Here is a 24,318-nt window from a genome sequence, read left to right as displayed (position 1 = left end):
TTTGTGATAAATTTTGTCAAAATTGAACAACAAAAAAAAGTTACTCAAATTATCTATATTTTAGTATATTTTAAAATGTTTATATTGTGTCGATTTTAATTTATATAAATAAGATAACAAATTATTTTAGATTAATATAAAATTTTACATATATAATAGATATGAAATAAACTTTCAATCCAACAATACTTTTTAAGAAAAACATCATCCAGTTGAAAGTTATGAAATAATTGTAAAAGTTATACCAATATGATTTGATCTCTCTTCCTATTTTATATTTTGTTAAAGGAAGTTAGAGAAATAAGATTATTATATATAGAGAGAGAGAGAATATATATATATAGAGAGAGAGGATGAACAAATTTCTCTAAAGAGTAACTTTAAAAGAATTGTTATTTATCTTAATAATTCATTTTCTTAAAATCTAATAATAAAAATTAACTACTAATTACAACAATTAGATTTGAAGAAAATTATAAAGATGAGGAGTAACAAAAAATAATACTCTTAAAATAAGTTAATTCCTCCTTTATATATATATATATATATATATATATATATATATATATATATATATATATATATTCTACTAAATTATTTAGTTATTACACCCAACCTTTCCCGAATTGAGACATTGACTCTGTTTGGAAGATTCCTCACAAGACATTGATAAGGACTAAATATCCAAAGGTTTAATACCGTCACATAACATTCATAAAGATGATAGCCACTAAGCAAGAAAGATCATGCCCATAAAATCAAACAAGATTGTTTTTTGTCATATAGTCTATGAGGTTGACGTGTTTGATGACCAAACATCTCCCCTATTTATGTTTATTCAATAGTATTAATACAATTTTGATTTTTTGAAATCTCTAAAATACTTCAATAACTACTAGTTTGTCACGATTTGAGCAACATAGGATGATAGCATAAAGTGTAAACTAATGAAAAGATATTTAAAAAGATTAGTATCATCCACTATACGGGAAACCATTAGAGTTATCCTCCCTCTGTAAGCCATTTACCCTCAAGGTTCACCCAAATAAAAAAAATGTGATCAGAATGTGGTTTGTGGCCCAAATATAAAGCCTAAAGAGGTATACAGTTTTTTGGAGCCTAACAGGTACAAAAATAATGAAAAAGATCAGAATAGCCAAACAAATTACAAAGAAAATAGAAGAAATACAATTGATATGTTATTACGTGAATTATGGCTGATATACAAAGAATATAGGGATAGGGGTAATTCTAGGGCCAATTCTAACATTTCCAAGCGTGGATATCAAACAAAACCAAACTAATTTTGGAGGGCAACCAAGTAACAAGTATCTTGAATAGTTGCATTTATATGATGACCAGTTCTGACATGTACACGCTTGGTGGTTAAACAGAAGCAAACCAATTTCGGAGAGTAACCAGCTAAGCAGTAGTTGCAGTGATGTTAAAGATCAACTGGCAAGCTTAAAGGCATCAATGAAGAGTCCATAGGTGAAACCCATTTTAAAGTTGTTGAGAAGGGCAACTGGGAAAGTAACTTTTGGTCGGCTGTAATAAAACTTGGTCACATATTCTGTGAGAAGAACACATAACACAGCAGCAATAACATCATTGACTCCTAGAGCTCCAAAAGAGAGAGAGATTGTTTGTGCAACATAAAATCCACCCAACAAGGAGATTCCACCAAACAGAGCCCTGCGAGAAGGACTTCTGAAGTAATTCCTTGAGAACTCAGGCACAAGTCTAATAATGTCCACTAGTCTACGTGGTCCACCATTCTCTTGCACCGCCCGAATGCGAAGTCCTGCTGAAGATCTGGAGACAAGCCTTCCAGATACACTGACTTTGGTTTTAGGAAGTGGACCAAAACTGAGGCCCATAAAGATCAAGCTTGTTGAATGTGCCATTAGACTTCTATCACGATACTAGTAATGTCACACTCACCAGAAAGACTGCCTCCCTAGGAAACTTGATAAAGGTAAAAAATTACTTATCAGGCTATCAAAAAATCATAATATCAAGAACTGAATAGATACAGAAAATATATACTAGAATTATCAATTGAGTAGAATCATAACAGTAACAGCATGAATTTAATATGGATTACATTGTCCATATGATAGGTTCAATGAAACTAGAAAATGGTTCTTAGTCTTTCACTACACATTATTTGCATTATATTAGCAAGTAGGTTATAGAAATAGACACAAGTCTATTTCTATAAGGTAGGGGCAACCTGCCCCCTCTCCCTACGTGTTTTGCTCATTGCTTGGGGAAAGTAAACCTGCACCCCACCCTGTCCATTGTTTTTCAAATAAATCTATATAGCAAGCACAATCTAACTCAAATGTTACATATAGACATTAAGTAGGCTATAAGTGCAAGAAACTTGAGAAGCAATACACATTGTCAGTACTAACATTCAGTTTTAAAGCTAGTACAGCCATCTTTAGTATGTTTGGATTTCAGTTAGGAAACTGTAAAACATGGTTTGGAAAAAGTTACAAGAGACAAGCTTTTGCCCAAACTGTGGTTTGGGACTTCCAAACTAAAATTAAACACACTTTATCTTTTGCCTTGTTCTAAAACCAGATTGGACTGGACTGTTTCTAATATCATATACAAATTGGACGTGTTGAGCAATTGGAAATATCATGAAAAGAGAAACAAGTTGTGAAACATAAACCAAGTGTAGGTGTAGCATCTTAAATGCATAAATATGACAAATAAAAAAAAAGAACGAAGTAGTAAACTTCAACTAACATGTGAGCTACTCAATAGATTCTCTAAAGAATCTACCATCCGGAAAGCACACGGCTAAGGCAAATATAACAAAGTTTCTAGTAATTTCTATCATGCTGGGAGCACTTCCAGTGAGGATTTTTCTTTTGTCAAGCAGCAATTCTATTTCTATGATGATATAATTGGATCAACGGTTCTATTTCTTTCCTAGAACTAGAAATGCAAAAGACAGAGCACAAGTTATAGTTTAATAGAAGCAATCTAACTATCTAAGGGAAATGACTGAATTAGCTCCTAAATGTAAGCCTCAAATTGACTCTCACCATTATACACAGAAAGTATGGTTGGTAACCTGGTTAAATCAAGAATAACTAGATATCCTTAAAAAAATTTCCTTTTGTACCTGTTTTTTTCCAGCACTGTTTTCTATGCCAGCAAAGAAGTTTAGAAAATTAAACAATTTCCCGAGAGACAAACTTTAGACGAGAGTTGCAAGCAATTAAGATATTATAGAACAGCTAACAACTTTACAGTCATCAAACACTGCCATTGTAGACACTTGTTTCATTGAAAATGTCAAAAATGCAATTGAGAATGAGAAGCTACATTGGGATGCAACAAAAATACTAACATAGTAACATTTAAATTTTGAAAAAAATACATTTGTAATGTAAGGAAGACAAAACTTAAGGTACTCTGATAGGAATCAGAAAGGAAACTCAGAACAGAACAATAAAGAATTTCAGAGATGAAATTCTAGTAAACTTGATGGTATTAATTGTAAACAGTACAGTGGAGTCGTGCTCCTAACAAGAAAACAGAATTAACCTAAAAGGAAAATACCAAGACTGCTCTTCCCAACACTACCCAATTCTTGTCTCCCTCCAATTGAACCCACCTCTCCAATATATAGAAATGATTTCCTATCTGTCGCCACTCATCAAATGCCACCTGATATGCTCTGTTATGCCACCTAACTGTTTCCACCTATCCACAGGCCTATCATACTCAGGCACTAAAAGGTAGGTTCCAAATCTGAAACTAAAAAACGCAAAATAGAACAAAAAAAAGGACTTGCTTTAGATTTTGAGTATCAACAGAGGAAGCACTGTGATATAGGTACTCATTTTCATTGGCAGCCTCAAGAAGGAAGAGGAAAAACAGATGCAGATAGTAGAGAAAAACCTTCACAAGGCAAAGAAAGGCTTGGAGTTGTGAGGGAAGAGCCGAGGAGAGATTGAGACATGTAACAATTGAAAAATCAAAGAGAGGATAGAAAATAGAAAACCTTAATCATTTGAATTGATGGAAAGGGATAGATTGAAGCAGAATAAAATGGAATTTTAACGAGCTTGATTGTTTGGATGGTCATTTGCATTGCAATAGAATGAATTGGGTGATGATGGAGTGAATTCCAATCTATTCCATCCAAACTCTTTATTTTTCTTCCCCCAATTATGGGTACAGTATGTTTTCCATTGCTATAAATTATCAAATTGCTTTTTTATTCTTTTTTAAACCTATCCCTCACATTAATGCAGCTGCAAGTGTTTTCCTCCTTTTGCAGCTCAGTGCACCTTCCTCTGTGACCCGATTTGAAGGTCGGGACAGGTACCTTATAAAATCTAGCAGTCAAACACCCATGCTTCTCACAGCAATACTGATGAGAATAACAACATTTTAAGAGCTAAGGAAAAACAGAGATAAAGAATTTGAAAGACAAAAATGCCCACTCTCAGATGAATTCTAACTTACAAATAATTTCACCTTTACGATCACAGTCTCTCAATCATGTGGATCATTACATAAAATATGTACATACTTATTCCAAATCTTTCAGACATTATGTCAAACAACTTGTTGGCTTCTTCAACCACATTGTTCTTAAGATACCCAACAAGGTTTCTTTGGACCAATGTATGAAGCAACAATTCTTAAGCATCACTTATCCTGCCCTTTCATTAATCACATATATCATGGAATTGTTTGTGACGATTTTTATTTTTTTTTTGGATTATTTCAGAGGAAACTACAATGTCCTCTTCAACTTCATTTTTCCTAAATGAAAAATATTTACATTTTGGTTGAACGAGACATGCTTTTTCTTGTTCACAAACTAGTCTACAATTATGCTTCCTCCATAAATTGCGCACAGAAAATTATTTCCAAAGGAAAAAAATTTATATAATTTTATAGCTAAATAATAACATCCTATAATATTCAGTATAATATTATATGGTGAAAGAAGTGCAATTAGAAGCAAGAAAACAAAAATTAATCTTAAAAGATATGAAATTTTCAAACACGAGTGTTCTCACCTAATTGCCCAGAAACTTGAGCTTCGTGTGTTTGTAGCGAGACAAGTAAACCACTGAGTAGAGAGAGGAAAAGTAGAACCAACTCGTCGTTTGGGCCTTTATTTTGTTTATTTTAAGATCATTTATTTTTCTCATCGTATTTGGGCTAGCGCTGTTTGGGCCTCAAAAAGGTTTGAGGATTGAGGCCTATTAAGATTAACTGGGGTGTTTCTTCCTGCACCCCAAAAATCTCACCCTACACTGTTTGTACATTCTGGATTAGGTGCTCCGAAATATAAAATTTAATTTCGAATTGATTTATCATTCCGTAATAAAAAGAAACGCCCCTTATAAATTCTAAATTAGGTAATCCGAAGTGCAAAACCTTCATTTCAGTTGAATAAAGTGCATAAATTGTTATAAATTTCTGTTTTCGATTTCTACAAATAAAGAAAGGAGATTTAATCATTTTAATAATGAAGAGGGGGTGTAGGGTGAGGTTTTAGGAATGTAAGAAGAAACAACCTATTAATTTTTTTTACCAATGTTGCTTCTAATTCCATTAACGCTCTTAATACACTATGAAAAATGAAAATGATGGCTAATAGGTTTAGCACTTTACATTGTTCCGTATGAGAAATTCTAACAATTTATTCTTCATTTTTTTCTTCTTCACTCTACTTCTATGGAAACTCAGATAATAGTTTGAATCCCTCTTCTCAGTGCACTCTATTATTAAATTAATCCTTCCAATCTATCAATTCAAATATTACCTAAATTGAAGATTTGCTTCCGTGAGTTGTGAGTTGGGCCAATAATAGATAGACTACCAGATCCAGTAACAACAGAATTTTTCATCAATGGCCCATAATAAAGAAGGGAACTATACATAAAGGAGTCAATGGAGTTTGACCAAATGAAAGAAAAGGGGTCGGTCTAATACGACTATCTTTATTGAACAAACAAAAACTAAGTTTAAGGAAAAAAGGGTTCTTTGAGAATTTGACTGTTGATGTGTGTATTAGTTTACATTAGAATAGAATTTTAAATAAAATGTGAATTGCAAAGTGATTCGTAAGTTCGAACCAATGGTTGAAATTTTGTTTGTGGTCAAGAAGGATGAAGAAGCACTTACCAGAGAGGGTGGAAGATTGTTGATCTAATTAAACAAATTAAATTAAAGGTAATAAATTATCTATTGAGATTTACACGTCCTATATATAAAAAGTTTCAATGTGTATTAATTTTTTGTGTAAGTATATAATTCTATATCATCGTATACAGCAATTCAACTGGTATATTTCTTGGTTGAATAATTTTTGCTTTTGATTTTCATCTTTATACTCTTTAACTTGAAGCAAAACGAATTGCAATTGTGAAGTACATGCTCTATAAATTTGAAACAATGTATAAATAATTAGAAAAGATTAATATATATCTGTGTGAGCGAATCTTCATCCATTGCTTCAGTATGATGCTGTTCGTTGTCTAAAGTGTTAAAGCCTTCTTTTCTAAATAAGTAGGGAACGAGAATCTAACTGACCAACTTGCTTTGCTTTAGAAATACATATACACCTGGCTTAAACATGGTTTAATATTGAAAACAAAAAAATATATGGCACTCATTTCTACAAAATACTGATCTATCTCTCTTTTGATACATGTGAGTTCGTGCACCTTCTTTTTATTTGGCAATCATAAAAGAAGAAAAGATAATTGTTGGCATTTACATATAATCTGTCCTGATGATTGGAACGATGCTTCCTACATCAAAAGAAGTTATTACTCGATCGGTACTAAGTTAGTAACTAATTTATCCAACTTCAAGAAGGCTTCTAAAGTTTTTTCATGAATCAATTCTATCATAATATATACAGATCGAGACACATTAAGTTATGGCTGAAGTTTTTCAAAACGGGGTTAATATATAAGGGTTAGATTAGAAACTTCTATGTTTGATATACACAAACTAGTAGTATTATTTTTTTATCATGTGAACTTGGGTTAAGCAAGCATAAAAACAATGATTAATTCATTTAATAGAAATATTAAAACTACAATAATTGAAATGCAATTGGGATTGAGATTATGTGATATATATGAACACTTTAAAGCATTTGCCTTACCTAAAGAGGAGGCATTATGCTATGGGGGTGGGGTTTATGCATGCAATAGAGAGATTCGATCTTCTACGAATTGAGGGTAGCTGTTAGAGTCAACACTAAAGTTTAAGCTCAAAATTAAATGCTGCTCCAGTCTAAAGTCCCATTGTTATCAGTACTTTTCTGGATAGATCAGTGGTTTTCCTATGCACACAACTTTGCCTTTATATAGCATTATACGTGAAGAAAAGTTTAGATAAAAGTTGGCACAATCTTTCGAGTGATCCTTTAGCTTGGTCTAAAATAAACGATGTATGTACACGATGGATTCTTCTTGTCTTCTTCCTTTTTTTTCCCCCTCCCTTTTATTTTCATTTTTTTTTTAATTTTAATGCAGAGGCATATCTAGATCCTATCTTTACAGGCATTAGGTGAAGGAAACCCTAAGAATATACATACAAATCCATGTCTCCATCCCACGTGCAGTGAGATGCACCGGTATCATCACATTATGTTGATTATTATATATATCAATCTTTGATTTACAATTAGCATTTTTTAGTTCCTTGTTTAATTAAGGACCACAACAATGCAGAATTATATTTCAATTAGTTCTAATGTATGTAATATATATTTTTCTAACAAACAACAATTTTTTAGTAATAATTTAGGAACAAATAAAAACGGCAAAACTAAACATTTTAATAAATACAATTCGCATTGTCTGATGAAAATATTGGAGATATATCGTGAATCAGAATAATTTATGTGAACACCATGGAAATGATAATTAAAAGTAATGTAATTATGATATTAATATTAATTAATTTCACTTCATGATTTCTCCAAATATAGATGATTGGGCTCAAGAGTCTACAATGCTTTTGCTTTTTTTTTTTTTTTTTCATTTACACCGAAGGCAAGCTCTCCTTTCTTAAACCATGCACCATCTCTCCTTTCCTAGTCTCTTAGGGCTCTTTAATAAAAACGAAGATTCGATTCTATAGATCTTTACACATCATGCATACAAATTAATTAAACTTTATCAGCTGAAGACACTAATTAAATACTTCCTTCTATAATACCCTTCTCAATTAGCAGAATATACCTTTGCATTGTATCCGATATATACTATACTATTCGTCAATCAGATTAAAAGATATGTCTTTGAATTGTAGACCTTTTGGCTATATACAAGATTGAGTATAGTGTCTGTTGTTCTCGCCACAGAGAGTGTAAAGTCTAATTGCTGAAGTACCATGCATAAAAGGTACGTATGATCCTGCCTATATATTTCAAAATGTCATGACTTTTGTAAAAAAATCCATTTTTGATCTGTGCTTATGCAACTTAACTGTTAAAGTGTATATACATAGGAAGCGTATTAGGTCAAGGATAATAAATTTAGCCAATTTTTTTATAAAAAAAAGTGAAGGATAAAAATGAGGAATATTATGCCAATCTCAATAATATAATTAAAAGTTAAAACTATATTATATATATATATATATATATATATATATATATATATATATATATATATATATAATTTCCCCTAACAATATAATTAAAAAATCATCTTAAAATATACATTATTAACTTGCGTTAATTTTATGATTGATGTATATAATAATATTTTTTTCTACATTTTATTTATTTGGGAGTTCAACCCAAAGTAATTGACAACACACCAAAGTCAGATTGAGTTGGGCTAAACTCATTTTTTGGCAAGTTGAAGTTGGATTAAGTTAGGTAGTCAATTTTGATAACTTTTGTACCTCCAACACTAAAACATAAATAGAGCATGATTAAAGGTCTTTTTAAATTAAAAATTTCATAAATAGTGTATTAAACTTTTTGCATAAGTTAACTTATTCACCGTGATTTTTGAAGAAGCTAAGTTAATTTTAACTTATAAAAGAGAAACTCAATTCATTTCATCTACTTATTTTTATAAATATTTATGGATAAGTTTAAATTTAAACCTTTTCTATCCCTATAAAATAGATTTTTTTAATCGAGTAAGGATTTTAGTTTTAATTTAGTTCTTTAAAATATCTTTTTTGTTTTAGTTTCTATTATTGAACAATATCTTATAATATAATAATGACAATAATAGTTCATTGACTTATCATCATCAAAGAGTTTGATAATTTTTTAAATAAATTATGTTTTTAAATTTTCATATTTTCAAAATAGTTATGATATTGAATTAGTTGATGAGATATTTAAAATATAATTTTTTTTAAAAAGTAAGACTAAAATAAAACAAAATCAATTTTTTAAAGACTAAAAATAACAACATATTTTATAGGGAACAAAAGATTATTTAAATCTAAATTTATTGGTAAGTATTTATAAGAAACAAAAGTAAGTAGATAAATTGAATTGAGTTTTTTTATTTAGTTTTTTCAAAACTACGATGATAAGTTAATTTTAACTTGTACAGAAAATTTAATGCATTTTATATTCATATTTTTCCCCTCTTATACATACTTATGAAAAAGTTTATTAAAAGAATCTAGAGTATATAATATTTTTTTTCACATGTCTCTTCATCAGGAGATAATTTTATTCGAAAATATGATCAAATACTAAATGTAAACATATTTTCTAATGAGAATTTAAAGAAAATTTAAGGGTATGTTTGGTTTATATTTTCATTTTTTGTTTTCATTTTTTGAAAACTGTTTTCATTTTCAAAATATTAGAATTCTGAAAATATGTTTGGTTTGATTTCTTGTTTTCTGTTTTCAAATAAAAATACTGAAAAATTTATGATATATTGACTTTTTGTTTTTTTGTATTTTTAGATTTGCTTAAAATTACATTCATTGTCACTGCAATTTCATTTTACCCGAAATGAGGTTTTGTTCTCAACTAAAAATACTGAAAACGAAAATATATTATTTTCATTTTTGGTTGTTTCCTATTTTCATTTTCACTTAAAATGTTTTCAGAAATCCAACTAAACACATTTTCATCACCGTTTTCTATTTTCATTAAAAATGAAAACAGAAAATAATCAAACCAAACATCCCCTAATTCATCATGTTTCGAATACTAATCCCTTTTATTATATTCAAACTCCGATTGATAAAGAAATACTATCTATCACCAGACAAAAGTTTCTTCTTGGAGTATACATTATACAATACTCTAATAGACTTAAACAAAAAAAAGTTAAAGGATTAAAAAGACAATCCTATTTTACAGGGACAAAATGGTATTTAAACTATACGTTAATTAATTTATTAAAGGGCAAAATCTAAAATCGTTAACTAGGTCACGTCTCACGGATAAATTGCACAACCGATCATGTTCGATTTCAAAAATCATCTAAACATACCTACATGCTATACGAAGTGTTAATGTTTTGAATACGCGTGAATCGAAGGAGAAAAATGGTGTGTGAAAAGAGCAATATATATATATATTTTTGGAAATGTTAGTCTCAATATTGTTCTTAATTATGACCTATAATGTCGCCAAAGCACCCACAAACCATAGACCTTAACTAGTGGAAAATAAAGAAAAGAAAGGGAGAAAACATAAAAGCAGTCTCCGTGACCAATTCTGGATTTAGTGAGAATTGACCTTTGATTATGATTCAACATACGAAAACCTTTCCTCTAACCCTTTGTGAGTGTGCACGAAGAAAGGGAAAATGCTAATAACAAAAATAATATTTTTTTTGTCTCACTAATTACAAACACGAGTCGGTTGTACATCGTTTCACATGATCAAATCAACTAGAAGAACATCCACATAGGATTCTCCTTTGATTCCGTTTTCTATGCCTTCGACGGCTAAATGTTCATAAATAACTTTGATTTGCTTACCAAAGTAATAGTTTTTTATTCAGCATACATTTTTAACATGATTGCCTTTTACTAGCCAAATTTACATTATTTATAGTGGAAAAAATATTTTTTCTAAAGTATAAAAAAACATTTTATGTATAGAAAAGATATATTTGAACACATTATATATATGGATATTAAATAATTTTCTATCGAATTATCTAGCTCAAAAAACATGAAATTGTGTTCATCATTTACCTATGGAATATGGATTTTGGATTTTAGAGAGGAAGCTGAAATACTCATGTGGGTAATCACTTCCATTCTCCTATCACAAATTAAACAGATTAGATGGGCTAATGGACAAAGATGCAAAGTCACATGAGGATAAATTAAACAATGCTTGAAATCACATGTGATTATGTTATTTCCTTTTTATTTTAGGGTTAAGTATTTTTTTAATCTTTTAAATTTAGGTAATATTTTTGTAGTCTTAAAAAAATATTTTTATTAGTCCTTCAAATTTTCAAAAAGCTAATTTTAATTCCTCTTTGTTCATTATATTCATAGTTTCATAATTTATGACGATATTTTAGCTATTAAATTTTATATAAAAAAATTTGATAATTTTAAATTGCTAAAATATTTGACTTGTATTGTTTAGTGACATTTTTAACATATTTTGACAGTTTTAAACAGTGACAAATTATTTTTAAAGAAATTAAATTAGAAAAACATTTCTAACGATGATAAATCATTACAAATGATGACATTATTAGCAAAGGGACTAAAAACAGTTTTTTCGAAAAATTGAGGAATGAATAAAAATATATTTTATTTTGAAGATTTAAAAAAAAAATATTCAAACTTAAAATACTAAATATATATTTAAGTCTTGAATTTATAACTAACTACAAACTATGAGGGGGCAAACCATGAATTTATAAGTAGCTAGAAATGGTTAAAACTTTTACAATATTTATAGATATACGTAATTTATTAAAAATAATTTTTAAAAAAGAGGACTAAAACAAATACAAGTTTTAGTTGGAAGAACTCAAAATGATAAGCCCTCAAATTTAAAGAAGAAGAAAACATATTTAAGGCCAAGAAGTTATAATGAGTTTTTTTTCTCCTTTTTATTAACAGTATAATGAGCCATTTTAGTGTTTTTCTAATAAGCTAAAATAATAAGTTCTAAACATTTTTAAAAGGGTTAAATAGTTAAATTTGGAAGGAGTAAAAAAAATAAAGGTAACTATTAATTTGAGAGTTTATTGAATTTTTTAACAAAATACTATATCCCTGTGTAACAATATCACTTTTGAACTCAATTCATATATCCTTGTGTAACAAAATTGAATCGTCATTTGTTAGGGAGGAATAACTACCATCATTATTTTTAGTATGAATTAGAACCTTGTTGGTTGCATTTTTCAAATGGGCATCGTTGTTGACATGACAAATCCAGTGATGATTGTTACATAAACGAAACATAAAGTAAATTTGGTAATTAAGCAATGTTAGATGTGACTGTTTTGGTAAGTTGTTTGTTGGGCTCAAAAGATGATTAAACAAACTAGTTAATGATTTTTCTTTGTAAAAGGTTAAATATTAAGCAACCTCCGATTCTAAAAAAGTTTGGCATAATGAATATAATAAGATCAAACCTCGTGTCTCATAAGATAATTGCATTTGCATCATTGTAGAAAATCTTCACTCACTCCACTTTCAACGTCAATCAAAGTGCAAGTAGCCATTTTTTTATTCTCAGTTTCTCACGCACATGTACAAGTATAAACACAAAGCCTTCACTTCTGTTTTTCATCTTTCCCTCATTCCAAGGTGTCTGTTTGTCTATGTTCATTTACACATTATTAATTCACACGGCGCTACTATTTATGATGATCATAAACTATATAGTGGAGTATATGGAAATTTCGTGACAATAAACTAGAAATGATAAAGTTTACTATTCCAATAATATCATAAAAATATCCACAAATAGACGAAAAAATATTTACTTATAGAAATGAATTAGATTAGAGACAATTATTTACCTTTAAAATTTTAATAGGATAAATGTAGGTACAAATACATTTTGTTCCTCTGACCCGTAAATATTATATATATATATATATATATATATATAAGAAATACTAGTAATATTTTTTAAAGATTCTCTTTAGAACTGGTTATAATTTTTTAAAAATTATCACTTTTGATAAGTTTTGTTCCTCATTTAATAAATTTTTATTTATTTATATTAAATGAGAAATAAAACCTACTAAAATTGATAATTTTAAATAAATTTTAACTAATTATAGAGAATGTTTGAGGGAGAGTGTGAGAAAGAATACATCTAGTATTGTATTATAAATAATTATATTTTCTCTTATCTTTATTACAAGGCAGAAGAAATTGATGGTCATTTTTATAAGATAATTTTAGAATTCTTATAAAATATTTTAACTTTTTTCATTAGTTGCCTTTATTGAATATTTTAAGTATTTGTGTTTTTATTGATAGTGGTCTATAATAATATGATTCTTGCTAACCAGTGTCCTTAAGTATTGGTTAATGAATAAAATGATAAATTATTTATTATAGAAATTATAAGTTAATGTAAAAAAAAATTATAAATAACATAATTTTGTGTATCTCAACAATTTTTTTAATTCCTTAATTAGTATCCTAAAACACCAGTTAACACTTCTTTAATAATATTATTAAACTTTAATATTTTTACATCACCCATAATAAGTTAATAATTATTAATAAGGATATAATTGATACATTAGTAATATTTTTTTAAAAATCAATTGAATTAATTAATTTTATTGGTCAATTGTGATTGATGTCAAAGTAGTTTATAATAAAGATCATAAAAAATATTTTATTAATTATTAATTGAATGGTGAGGCGTGTGAGGCACACTAGTGGGGCGTTCTAACATTAAAATTCAGGAATGTGAGGGGGATTGAATAATTGACTTGGTATATGTCATACAGGTCGTGAGCAAGGATCTAATTGGACGATAATGGACAGTTTTTAAAAGTCTATCATATCAACAGTTTTAACTAGAATTCAGCTTTTAATTCATAAAATATCAGTATACAAGTTTGGTAAGTTTTCATTTTTAGTATAAAAGTTTGCCAAAATAGCACAGTTTGGTAAATTTTTATTTTCAATATACAAGGTGCAACGGGTGGCGGCATTATTTTGGAGAAGCTCTGAAGTATTTAATCCAACTTGGTTAACACAGGGTTGATCACGGTGCACATTGAGGACTATTATAATTTGGAACTTTGTAATGTAATAAGTGAATGGATCTGTTTTAAAATAAAAGAAATTATGGTTTTTTTAATATTTTTACTATGTGAATATATATATATATATATATATATATATATATATATATATATATATATTTTAATTAATTATTTTTTATCGACTAATATTATTAATTTTTGTTAGTGTGAGGATTTCAAATTTAGGATCTCTCTTCCTTTCTTTTTTCTGCTTTTAACTACCAAGTCAACTTTATAATCTTATAATTTCTGATTCAACTATTTATCTATTGGTTAAATTAATAATTTAAATTTGAATTAATAACATTGACAGAAGCCAAATGATTACTTAAAAATTTCTGAACATTTTAAATTTATATAATACTTTGATAAAACAATGTTTAATAATTTTTTTACTGCTTCAAATTTAAAGACTTCATATTTTATTTGTTAATAAAAGATTATGCAAATTTTTTAAATAATATTTTTTTTATTAATTTATTGACTTTATTCATAAGTAAAATGTAGGCAAAATGTAGGCGGTGGATGTGAATCTGAGTATATAAATATCGAACGAAAATGAAAATTAAAAGTTATTATTCACACAAATATAAAGAGGAGTATGAATATTTTTTGTAAAACACAAATTTACATATAGACATTATTGTATCCTATGGAAACACTACCTATTGTCATCCTTACCGTAAAGCCCACTCTCACTCTCTTTCAAAATGAAACATTACCATTTTCTAAAATATGAAATTACTTTAAATTTATTGATGCTATAAATTCCACAACAAAAAATATTAAAAATATAATATTCAATTAATTCTTTATCTAATATATGTTCATTAGCTAATGGTTAGTAAAATAGTATAAAATAATGGAGAAAAATTGTTTTATAGAACAAAAAATATGAATTATAGATTTTTTTAGCTTTCCAATATTGATCAGATATACATAAATTGAGATATAATCTAATCTTTGCAAGCTTTCAACCAATGAAAAACGGGTTTACATATTAATATTCTTTTGTAAAAAAAAAAGTCCCCCTTTTCTCTTTTTTCTTTTTATTTATTCAAATAAAATTTGGTGTTTACATAGATATATGTTAAATTGTCCCCTTAAAATAATCTAATACCTTAGGGCCTGAGTGGGGGATTGCAAGTTTTTATTAGTTTTTCAAAACAAAACTAGTTTGACAAAAATAGAACTGAAAGAATTTTTAACATCCAGAAAAAGATTTATAAATTTGATTTTTAGTTAAAAAATACTTTTTTCCTGTAATAGTCATTCTCTTGTTGTTGTTGTTGCGATCATTACCGTCGACATTATTATCACAACTATTATCACTACTGATACCATTGATGGCATGATCATCATCATAATTGTTACCGTTGTTATTGTTAAAAAAAAATCTTGAAATTAATTTTAATAGGATAAGAAACTTTTAAAATGAGTTTATTTTCAAATTAAAAATTAGACTAAAAACTAAAACTAAAAATTATTTGTTGTTTTTTTAATTTTTTCAAAACTCAGCTAAAAACTACCCAAAATAGAACCCTTGTTTTGTAGATTATTTTTTAACAAAATAAGATTCACAATTATTAACTAGGTTAAATTATACTTGTAATTTAACTCTTGCACCCTAATTCTTTGGATAATCTCAAAGGGTTAATCAAGTGAAATAAGACAAGATTTTACATTAATAGGTGGATCGTCTCTTTGAGGTTTGATAAATACAAGTATTTTTGTAAATGTTTTTTTTAGTGTTGAAGCTTTTGTTATCTTAAATTGGATATCATCCATTCTCATAAATTTTATTATGAAAAAACCCTAATTCTTTGGATTGACTACTTATTAGTTTTCATAGTAGGTATTGACACCTTACTTTATGAATGTGTTTGGTTTAAATGATGGAAATAAAAATGATCGAAATAAAAAAAAATTGAATTAAAATAAAAGGTAAAAGTATAAGTCTTACAAAGAAAATACAAAATTTATTCTAATATTATTTCCATCTTTAAAAACAAACACAACCATAAGGATTCAGATATCATACTTTTTTCACTTTTATTAAATAAACACATTTCAAAATGTGTTTTGTTATATATTTTCAATTATATCAGTTACAAATTAGTTACATTTACTTACAAGTCAGTTAAACTCAGTTGGCTTCGTTATAAGAACTATATATGCAATATGCATGTAAACTCGCCCATTGTAGTGTGCTCTTTATTAAAAAAAATAGAAAATTCATTATGATAAATTAATTTAAATTTAATTAAGACAGTTTTTACCTTAATGTATTTAATATTTTTTTGGAATATTAGAAGGAGTTTTTTTAATTAAAAAAACATAGAAAAGTATTTCGATAAATTAATTTTAAGTTTCTTCTTCTCCTGTCTAGTTTAAATCTAAGATTCAGGACATTGTTTTAAAGTAACTTTTAATTTTAACAAATTGTGAAATTAACAAATAACTTTAACTTTAATTTTAAAAATCTTCTTTTAACTTTTATTTTAAATTATTTTTAAAAATAAAAAAATTCAATAAACTTACCTAAATGTTCCTAGTTAGCAGTATTTTATTGATTTTGTTATTTATAAATACCATAAGATCGCTAGACTTAAAAGTGATCTTAAACTAACGCAACATCTCTTAAACTTAGGGCCTAAGTTAGTGTTACATCAGGGGCCACCCTCTCCTAATTTTCTTTTGAAATATTATTTTTTATTTATAATTAAATTATTTATTGGACGGACACATGGCTAAGGTTAATTAAAATATTATGGTATTGTTGTTAACAGTGGCGGTTTCCTTGCACTTCACTGCAAAATTGTCCGGTCACTTTCACAACTTTTCTAAGTCAGTTTCTTTAAGAGAAAACTTTAGGTGAGTTGATTTTAGGGGCTTATAAGGAATAAGGTATGACCTCAAGATTTATTTAATAATTACAAAAATATTTATAGATTATCAACAACATCCTTGTATTAATAGAAAAATTCAAATTTATATTTTATTGGATATAAGTGTGATTCTTATCAATCTTTATTAACACTTTTCTCGTTAAGGTAATGCTAACAAAACAATAAACAAAAAATGAAGATAGTTATATCCAAAAAACTTCACTTCCCCACCCCCAAAACAAAACATTCATCAAGCTTTAATTTTGCCCCACATAAACTTCACCAAAAAATAAACCTCAATCTTATACAAGCAGCAAATTAACTCCAGTATGACAAGAATATATAACTGAAAATTCAGAGAAATCATAAAGCAAATCAAATGGATGCTGAGTTTGTGTTTCTTTTTTTAGGTATGCATCTGTCTCAGATATAGTTCATTTGAGCAGACAAAAGGTTAATTCAGTTGATCAAGAATGAACTTATATCCTAAAAGAATATAGGTTTGATTTTTCCTATCAATATAAGAATCTTATTCATAAATAATATGTAATTATTTTTTTAAAATATTTTTTAAATTTTGAGATTTGTCTTGATAGTCCAGAGAACCCCACTAATCACCAAAACTTTCTGCAATAAAAAAATATATAGTTAGTTTGCATGGGGATGTACACATGTGGACGAACAATAGAACACATGTGAGTATGATCATATGCATGCATGCCCAACAAAAACGGGACCAGCTATGTGAAGAAAAGAAAGGGTGGCCACGAAAAGAAAAGGGCACAACACCAATATCGAACAAGGGCTTCTAATCGAGTGCAAAACTTCCTTCACATATTCCCCCAGCAATTGTGTGTATATATATATATATTCCAAATTTGATGTGCAAAAGATTGCAATATTCAAAGGTATAGTTAGCTTGATGCTTTAGCCACTGATATTTATCCTTTCCTTTATGTCATCGACCTCTCATCATCATATGTATCAGTTCTGTGATACCTGCACCCTCTATGAGACACATGGGTCACCTTTAGAACTGCTGCTATACTCACTTTATCACAAAAAGCTTTTATTTGGCTGTGGCCTTCACACTTGTAGTTTCATATATCATCACATTTGATTGCACTAAGTGATCATATTCATATACTATTTTACACATTTCCCCCTCAAATAGGCAAATGATTGGTCATATTATATTTAATTATGTAAACTATATATGTTGAATTTATTATACGGTTGACCTTATTCAAATATCAAATTATAAATATTTTTAGGATTTACTTAAATTCAAATTATAGATATCATTCTAAAATCGAGAAATAAAGATAGGAAAAATTTTACACTGGTTCACAAGTCTACACCACACAAATGAAATTAATATTATACTTTGATAAAATAATCTTAAGATTCATCTTTTAAGTTTTATTTCTATTTATATAATATCTTATACTTAATTCTAATAATATTTTATCTTTGAATTTAAGTTAATCTCAACCGTCCAATGCAATTTATACTAAACAGAACTGTGAATTAAACAAGCTAAGGTCTTTCGTAACAAAATAGTGTCATCATATATACGAGCGACACATGTAAAAGTTGAGAACAGAAATTACAGTAAACTTATTCTCTCATTTGCTTGAGAACTTTAAAAGAAGTGATTGAATTCTCCACGTACAACCCCTTTTTTTTTCTGCCTTTTACTAGAATTTTTAAAACTCAACTACTGTTGCATTCATTTTAGGGATTCTCTTTTGGAATACATAGATAAAGGAAATATTTTTGTTGTGGCTCATTCTTAAGGTTATAATAAAGAATGTTATTTAATAAACATAGAACAATGCTAAAGGTTTCTTTGTTTCCTTTTACCATAGCAAGATGCTTAATATTTTTTTATTTCTAATTCTTCCAGATAAATAAATATGGATTTACTTTAACATACAATTGGTATAGTTTTTAATCATTTAATCAAGTAATTAACTATTAAAATAATTTAAAATTTTTAAATATATCTACTATAAATACTCAACATAATTATTAGATTATATATATATATATATAGGAGTAGTTACCCCCCCCCCCCCCCCCCCCCCAAAAAAAAGAAAAAGAAAAATTCATTTGTTGAATGTAGCTCAACTCAACTAATTTACTATTATCATCGCATCTTGGTTTTTAATTGATAAAATACTATGCTGCAAATTCCTTTATCCCCACAATTTTTAACATTCGATCTGCTTTATACACTGAAAGATTCTATTTGAATTTTGGAAGATGACATTGAACCTTAACAAGTCTGAGGTGAATCATGGAGATCATTGAAAGTGAGATTCAAACTTTGTTTTTAGTCTAATTAGTATTCTTTAAATTTAAAGGAAATGAAAAATGAAATATTCCAAACTTTTAAACAAGAATTTATTCTCCAACCACTTTTCATTTTGTTCTCTTTCCCCTAATCAAATTTTTAGATTCAAATGAAACATTCAATTTTGGAATGTCTTTTGGGGTAAGCCAAAAGCGCATATTTTCATAGTTAACCTCGGCAACACGAACAAATGTGATAAATGCATAAGATTTTGTTTTTCTTATGATAAGATCACCATTCACCAAAAGAGATTCCTTTTGTTTAACAATAATTCTAAATGATAAAATGATAGGGTTAACTAAATTTTTAGTTACTATTTTTTTTAAATTCAATTTATAATTTCTAAAATTTTATTTGACAGGTCAATGGATATAACTTTTAAAATTTCTGTTTTTAGTAGTTTCTAAACAAAATTTTAAATCTATTATTATTTATTTAATAAAATTTCAAGACTAAAAATTGAATTAATTTTTAAAGAATTTAAGGACTAAAAACTTCAATGAAAAAAATTAAAAAACATTGACCAATTAAATAAAAGTTGAGAAACTAAAAATCTTAATAAAGAAAAGTTAAGACCTTAACCGGTCAAATAAAAGTTTAAAAATTAAAAATCAAATTTTGAAAATGTTTAGAGACTAAAAATTTAATTAATCCTAAAATGATATATAATAATTAAAAGTTAATAATTTTATCATATATGATAATATACGAGTGAATGAAAAAGATAAAAAGAAATTTACGTATAATATATTTGAATTAAATCTAACTTAAGGGATGATCCAACTTCATTTAAGGACATCATATACTAATGTGACAATTAGTCTATTATAACATCAAATAATTTAGGTTAAATTATTTCATAAGTCTCTTAATTATTTGATAATTTTTAATTAAATTTCTTTTAAATTATTAATTTTTAGTTAGATCCTTGAACTTACATTTATTTTTAATTGGGTCTTTCTATCTAATTGTAATTGTTGTTGAAAAAATTAATCATAAAGACTTAATTAGTCTTTGAATCCAATATTGTTCGTAGGGATGCATTATAATTTACTTGAAACAATTTTGCTCTAACATGATATATCATTATGAGCAATGATACATGTGTTATTTAACATAATTACATATTTAGATCCGAATTTGATACTATTAGATAAAGCGAAATAATTTGATTCCAATTTGAAGGTGAGGACTCAATTCTAACCGTAAAGGATAGAGGAAAATAATCTCCTATAGACTGTTGTAACAAATAACAAACTTCATCCTTATAGTTAGAGTAGTTAGGTCTAGGTCTATATAAAGCAATCATCTCTTATCTGTAACGGGTATTCCTGTGTATACAAGAATTCAAGATATATCAAAGCAAATGCATATTCATAAATCTCCTTACATGGTATCAGATTAAGCCACTCGATCCATATCCATGGCTTCCGCCTCCATGGTTTTCGCTCCCCAAACCTTCTCTTCTACTATCTCTTGCAAGCTCACCGACGAAAACTTTCCCACCTGGATGCAGCTTGCCGAATCCACCATCAAAGGTCACCGCTTGAAACAACACATTGTTGGGGATCACGCGATTCCCTCGCGGTTTCTCACCAAAGAAGATGAAGCAACCGATTCTGTCAACCCTGCCTATGAAAACTTCAAGCAGTAGGATAATCTTCTCAAATCTTGGCTTCTTGAATTGATGGACAACCAATTTCGCGTTAGCATCGTTGGTTGCGTCTGGTCGCACGAAATCTGGGCCATCCTCAAAACCTATTTCTCTTCCCAAACGAAAACGCGAATCAAGCAGCTTCGCATTCAACTTCGCAACACCAAGAAGCAAGGGTCAATCAGCGAGTATTTGGTCCAGATTAAGCAGATCGTAGAAGCCCTTGGCGCAATCGACTCTCCCTTAATAGATGAAGAACACATTGATGAGATTTTTTATGGTCTCCCTGAAGAATATGATGGGCTCATCACCTCGTGTCTCACGCGATCTGAACCCTTCACTGTTCCTCAAATTGAAGCCTCCCTCATGCATCAAGAAGAAAGATTCGAGCGTCATAAACAAAGGGATGCAAAGCTATTGGCTCCAAATGGATCTATCGCTTGAAATACAATGTTGATGGCTCAGTAGCTAGACACAAAGCTCAACTGGTGGCTCAAGGGTTCTCTCAAAGACTAGGCCTTGATTACAATGAGACATTCAATCCTGTTATTAAACCAACCACTATTCGCACAGTCTTGAGCATTGCAGTCACCAGAAAATGGTTTATCCGACAAGTGGACATCAATAATGCTTTTCTAAATGGGACCGTTCAAGAGGATGTCTATATGCAGTAACCAGAAGGTTTCACTTCTGCCAATTCCCATCTTGTTTGTAAACTGAAGAAGTCTATCTATGGGCTCAAGCAGGCACCAAGAGCCTGGTTTTCCAAGCTTGCATCTAGTCAGATTTCTTTTGGGTTTAAGCCAACTAGGTGTGATACATCTCTGTTTGTGCATGCTACACCAAAATTTATCACCTATATTCTGGTTTATGTTGATGATATCATTATAACAGACAGCTCCACCTATGCAGTCCAATCTGTGATTTCTAAACTTCACTCTTTGTATCCTTTCAAAGACCTAGGCACCTTACATTTCTTTCTAGGCATCGAAGCCAACTACACCATTATTGGGGCTCTTCTCCTATCTCAATCCAAATATATCACTGATCTTTTAGCCAAAGTCAATATGCATAATGCCAAACCCATAAAGACTCCTCTGGCCCCTGGTTCAAAATTGCATATGGATGGTACAAATGCCTTTTCTGACCCAACTCTCTACAGATCTGTAGTTGGAGCCCTGCAATATGCCACCATCACTCGTCCAAATATATCTTATGCAGTAAATAAGCTTTGTCAGTTTATGCACAGCCTTCTTGAAAGTCATTGGAAAGCCATAAAACGTGTACTCAGATATCTCAATGGCACAGTTGATCATGGTTTAACTTTTTATCCTTCCCAGCATCTCTTCATCACTAGCTATAGTGATTCAGATTGGGCTTGTGACTCATCTGACATGCGGTCCACCTCAGGCTTCTGTGTTTATTTAGGAAACAATCTTGTGTCATGGCTTGCAAAGAAGCAACAGTCAGTCTTTAGGTCCAGCACTGAGGCAGAATTCAGAAGTTTAGCAGCTCTAGTTGCTGAAATTAAATGGCTCTAGTCTCTCCTTACAGAATTGCATATTGTTCAAACAAAGCCTTATTTGTTGTGGTGTGATAATCAAGGTGCATTGATGATAGTAGCTAATCCAGTTCTGCACTCCAAATCCAAACACTTTGAATTAGATCTTTGGTTTGTTCATGAAAAGGCTGCCAATGGTGAAATAATTGTCAAGCACATCCCCTCCCAATTTCAAGTAGTTGATCTGCTCACCAAGGCTCCTTCAAGCAATACTTTTTTAAGCCTTCGACCCAAACTGAATGTTCATCAACTACCCACACTCAGTTTGCGGGGGATGTAAAGGATAGAGGAAAATAACCTCCTATAGACTGTTGTAACAAATAACAAACTTCATTCTTATAGTTAGAGTAGTTAGGTCTAGGTCTATATAAAACAATCATCTTTTCTCTATAACGGGTATTCCTGTGTATACAAGAATTTAAGATATATCAAAACAAATGCATATTCAGAAATCTCCTTACATTAACTATTAGTTAAGCTGAAATATTAATTTGGTTCCAATTTATTCATGGCGGTGGTTTTCAATATATACTTTGTTGCATATTTGATAAATTGAAACAAATTTAAAACACTCATAAGTCACATGACATTTTTAGCCAAGCCAATAAATTTCATTAAAAGGGGTATCCAACCCTTATACACAGAACTAAAAAGAAAAGAAAGGCCAATGATGATCATTGAAACATTAACTATACTGGTATATCCCTTCCTTATACTAGTAAATCCTTAATCCCAAAAATAACCCGTCTTAATAACAGCAGCTCCAAACAATGCATAAGCTGCATAGTAGCACCCTTCCTAGGACCAGCCAAAAGACTTTGTTCCACCAGTAAATCGGCACCAAACTTAGCCCTGTTGCTGCATGTTATATCAGAACACATCAAATCATCAATTATGTGATAAATTAAACCTTCATAATTGATGTGATATATCCCCGGTAGCTCTACATGTATATCTGGTACGTGTTCAAATGTCAGTCTCAGCAACCTGTACCTCACACTATAATCTCATAATTCCATCTTCCTAAATACAAAATATCATGAGTCACAGGTCAATGAAATAGTTATAGTTATACAAATTTGTAAATATAAAAGTTTAATTGTGGATGTTAAATTTCATAGTAAAACCAATTGACCTGAAGTTGTATAATAGATATATAGACTGATGCATGAAAACAAACAAGTTTGTTAGAATAGACGATTTACCAATTGAGTTATAGATTACTAAGCTACATTTCATCTCTAATTGACATTAAATAAAAATACCCAACAAATACAAATTACACAATAATTGAGACAGGAGACTTCGCAACCTTGGTAAACTCAAGGTAAAGGAATTATATGCTCAATAGTATCTGTTTCTGGTTGCAATATGCTCGATGATAAATTGACAACCCAAATTCAACTATTTGATTGTGTAAGCTTATATCACTAATAATATATAATATCTTAAATTATAATTTTGGTTACTATAATTTTAAACTTGTAATTTTAATTTTTTATTTTTAAATCAAGACATTTAATTTTTTTTGAATAAGTAATTTTGATTATTATATCAGTTAATTATTCAAGATGGACTTAATACGAGATGAATTCATTATA

At 29.0% G+C, this 24,318-nt stretch overlaps 2 protein-coding genes across 3 annotated transcripts; one reads left to right on the top strand and one right to left on the bottom strand.

Annotated features, from left to right (window-relative positions):
* Positions 1 to 974: 974 nt before the first annotated feature.
* Positions 975 to 5,139, bottom strand: LOC114394899 (uncharacterized protein ycf20). 2 transcript variants are annotated; one of them, XM_028356582.1, is made up of 2 exons: positions 5,061 to 5,139; positions 975 to 1,960 (listed from the first exon to the last, which is right to left on the bottom strand). In XM_028356582.1, the coding sequence occupies exon 2, from the start codon at positions 1,905 to 1,907 to the stop codon at positions 1,452 to 1,454; it is 456 nt and encodes a 151-aa protein (XP_028212383.1). In that variant the 5' UTR covers positions 1,908 to 1,960; positions 5,061 to 5,139; the 3' UTR covers positions 975 to 1,451. The 2 variants fall into 2 exon arrangements, with proteins under 2 accessions (XP_028212383.1, XP_028212382.1); XM_028356581.1 differs by having other exon boundaries at positions 975 to 1,968; positions 5,061 to 5,136.
* A 16,050-nt stretch (positions 5,140 to 21,189) lies between these two features.
* LOC114396837 (uncharacterized mitochondrial protein AtMg00810-like) lies at positions 21,190 to 22,697 on the top strand. Its single transcript, XM_028359028.1, has 2 exons — positions 21,190 to 21,498; positions 21,879 to 22,697. The coding sequence occupies exons 1-2, from the start codon at positions 21,190 to 21,192 to the stop codon at positions 22,695 to 22,697; spliced, it is 1,128 nt and encodes a 375-aa protein (XP_028214829.1).
* Positions 22,698 to 24,318: the final 1,621 nt, after the last annotated feature.

This window comes from Glycine soja, chromosome 18 (assembly GCF_004193775.1).
Source record: "Glycine soja cultivar W05 chromosome 18, ASM419377v2, whole genome shotgun sequence".
In the NCBI taxonomy this organism is placed as follows: domain Eukaryota; kingdom Viridiplantae; phylum Streptophyta; class Magnoliopsida; order Fabales; family Fabaceae; genus Glycine; species Glycine soja.
The sequence above is the reverse complement of the archived record's forward strand: the minus strand, read 5'-3'. Positions and strand labels throughout refer to the sequence as shown.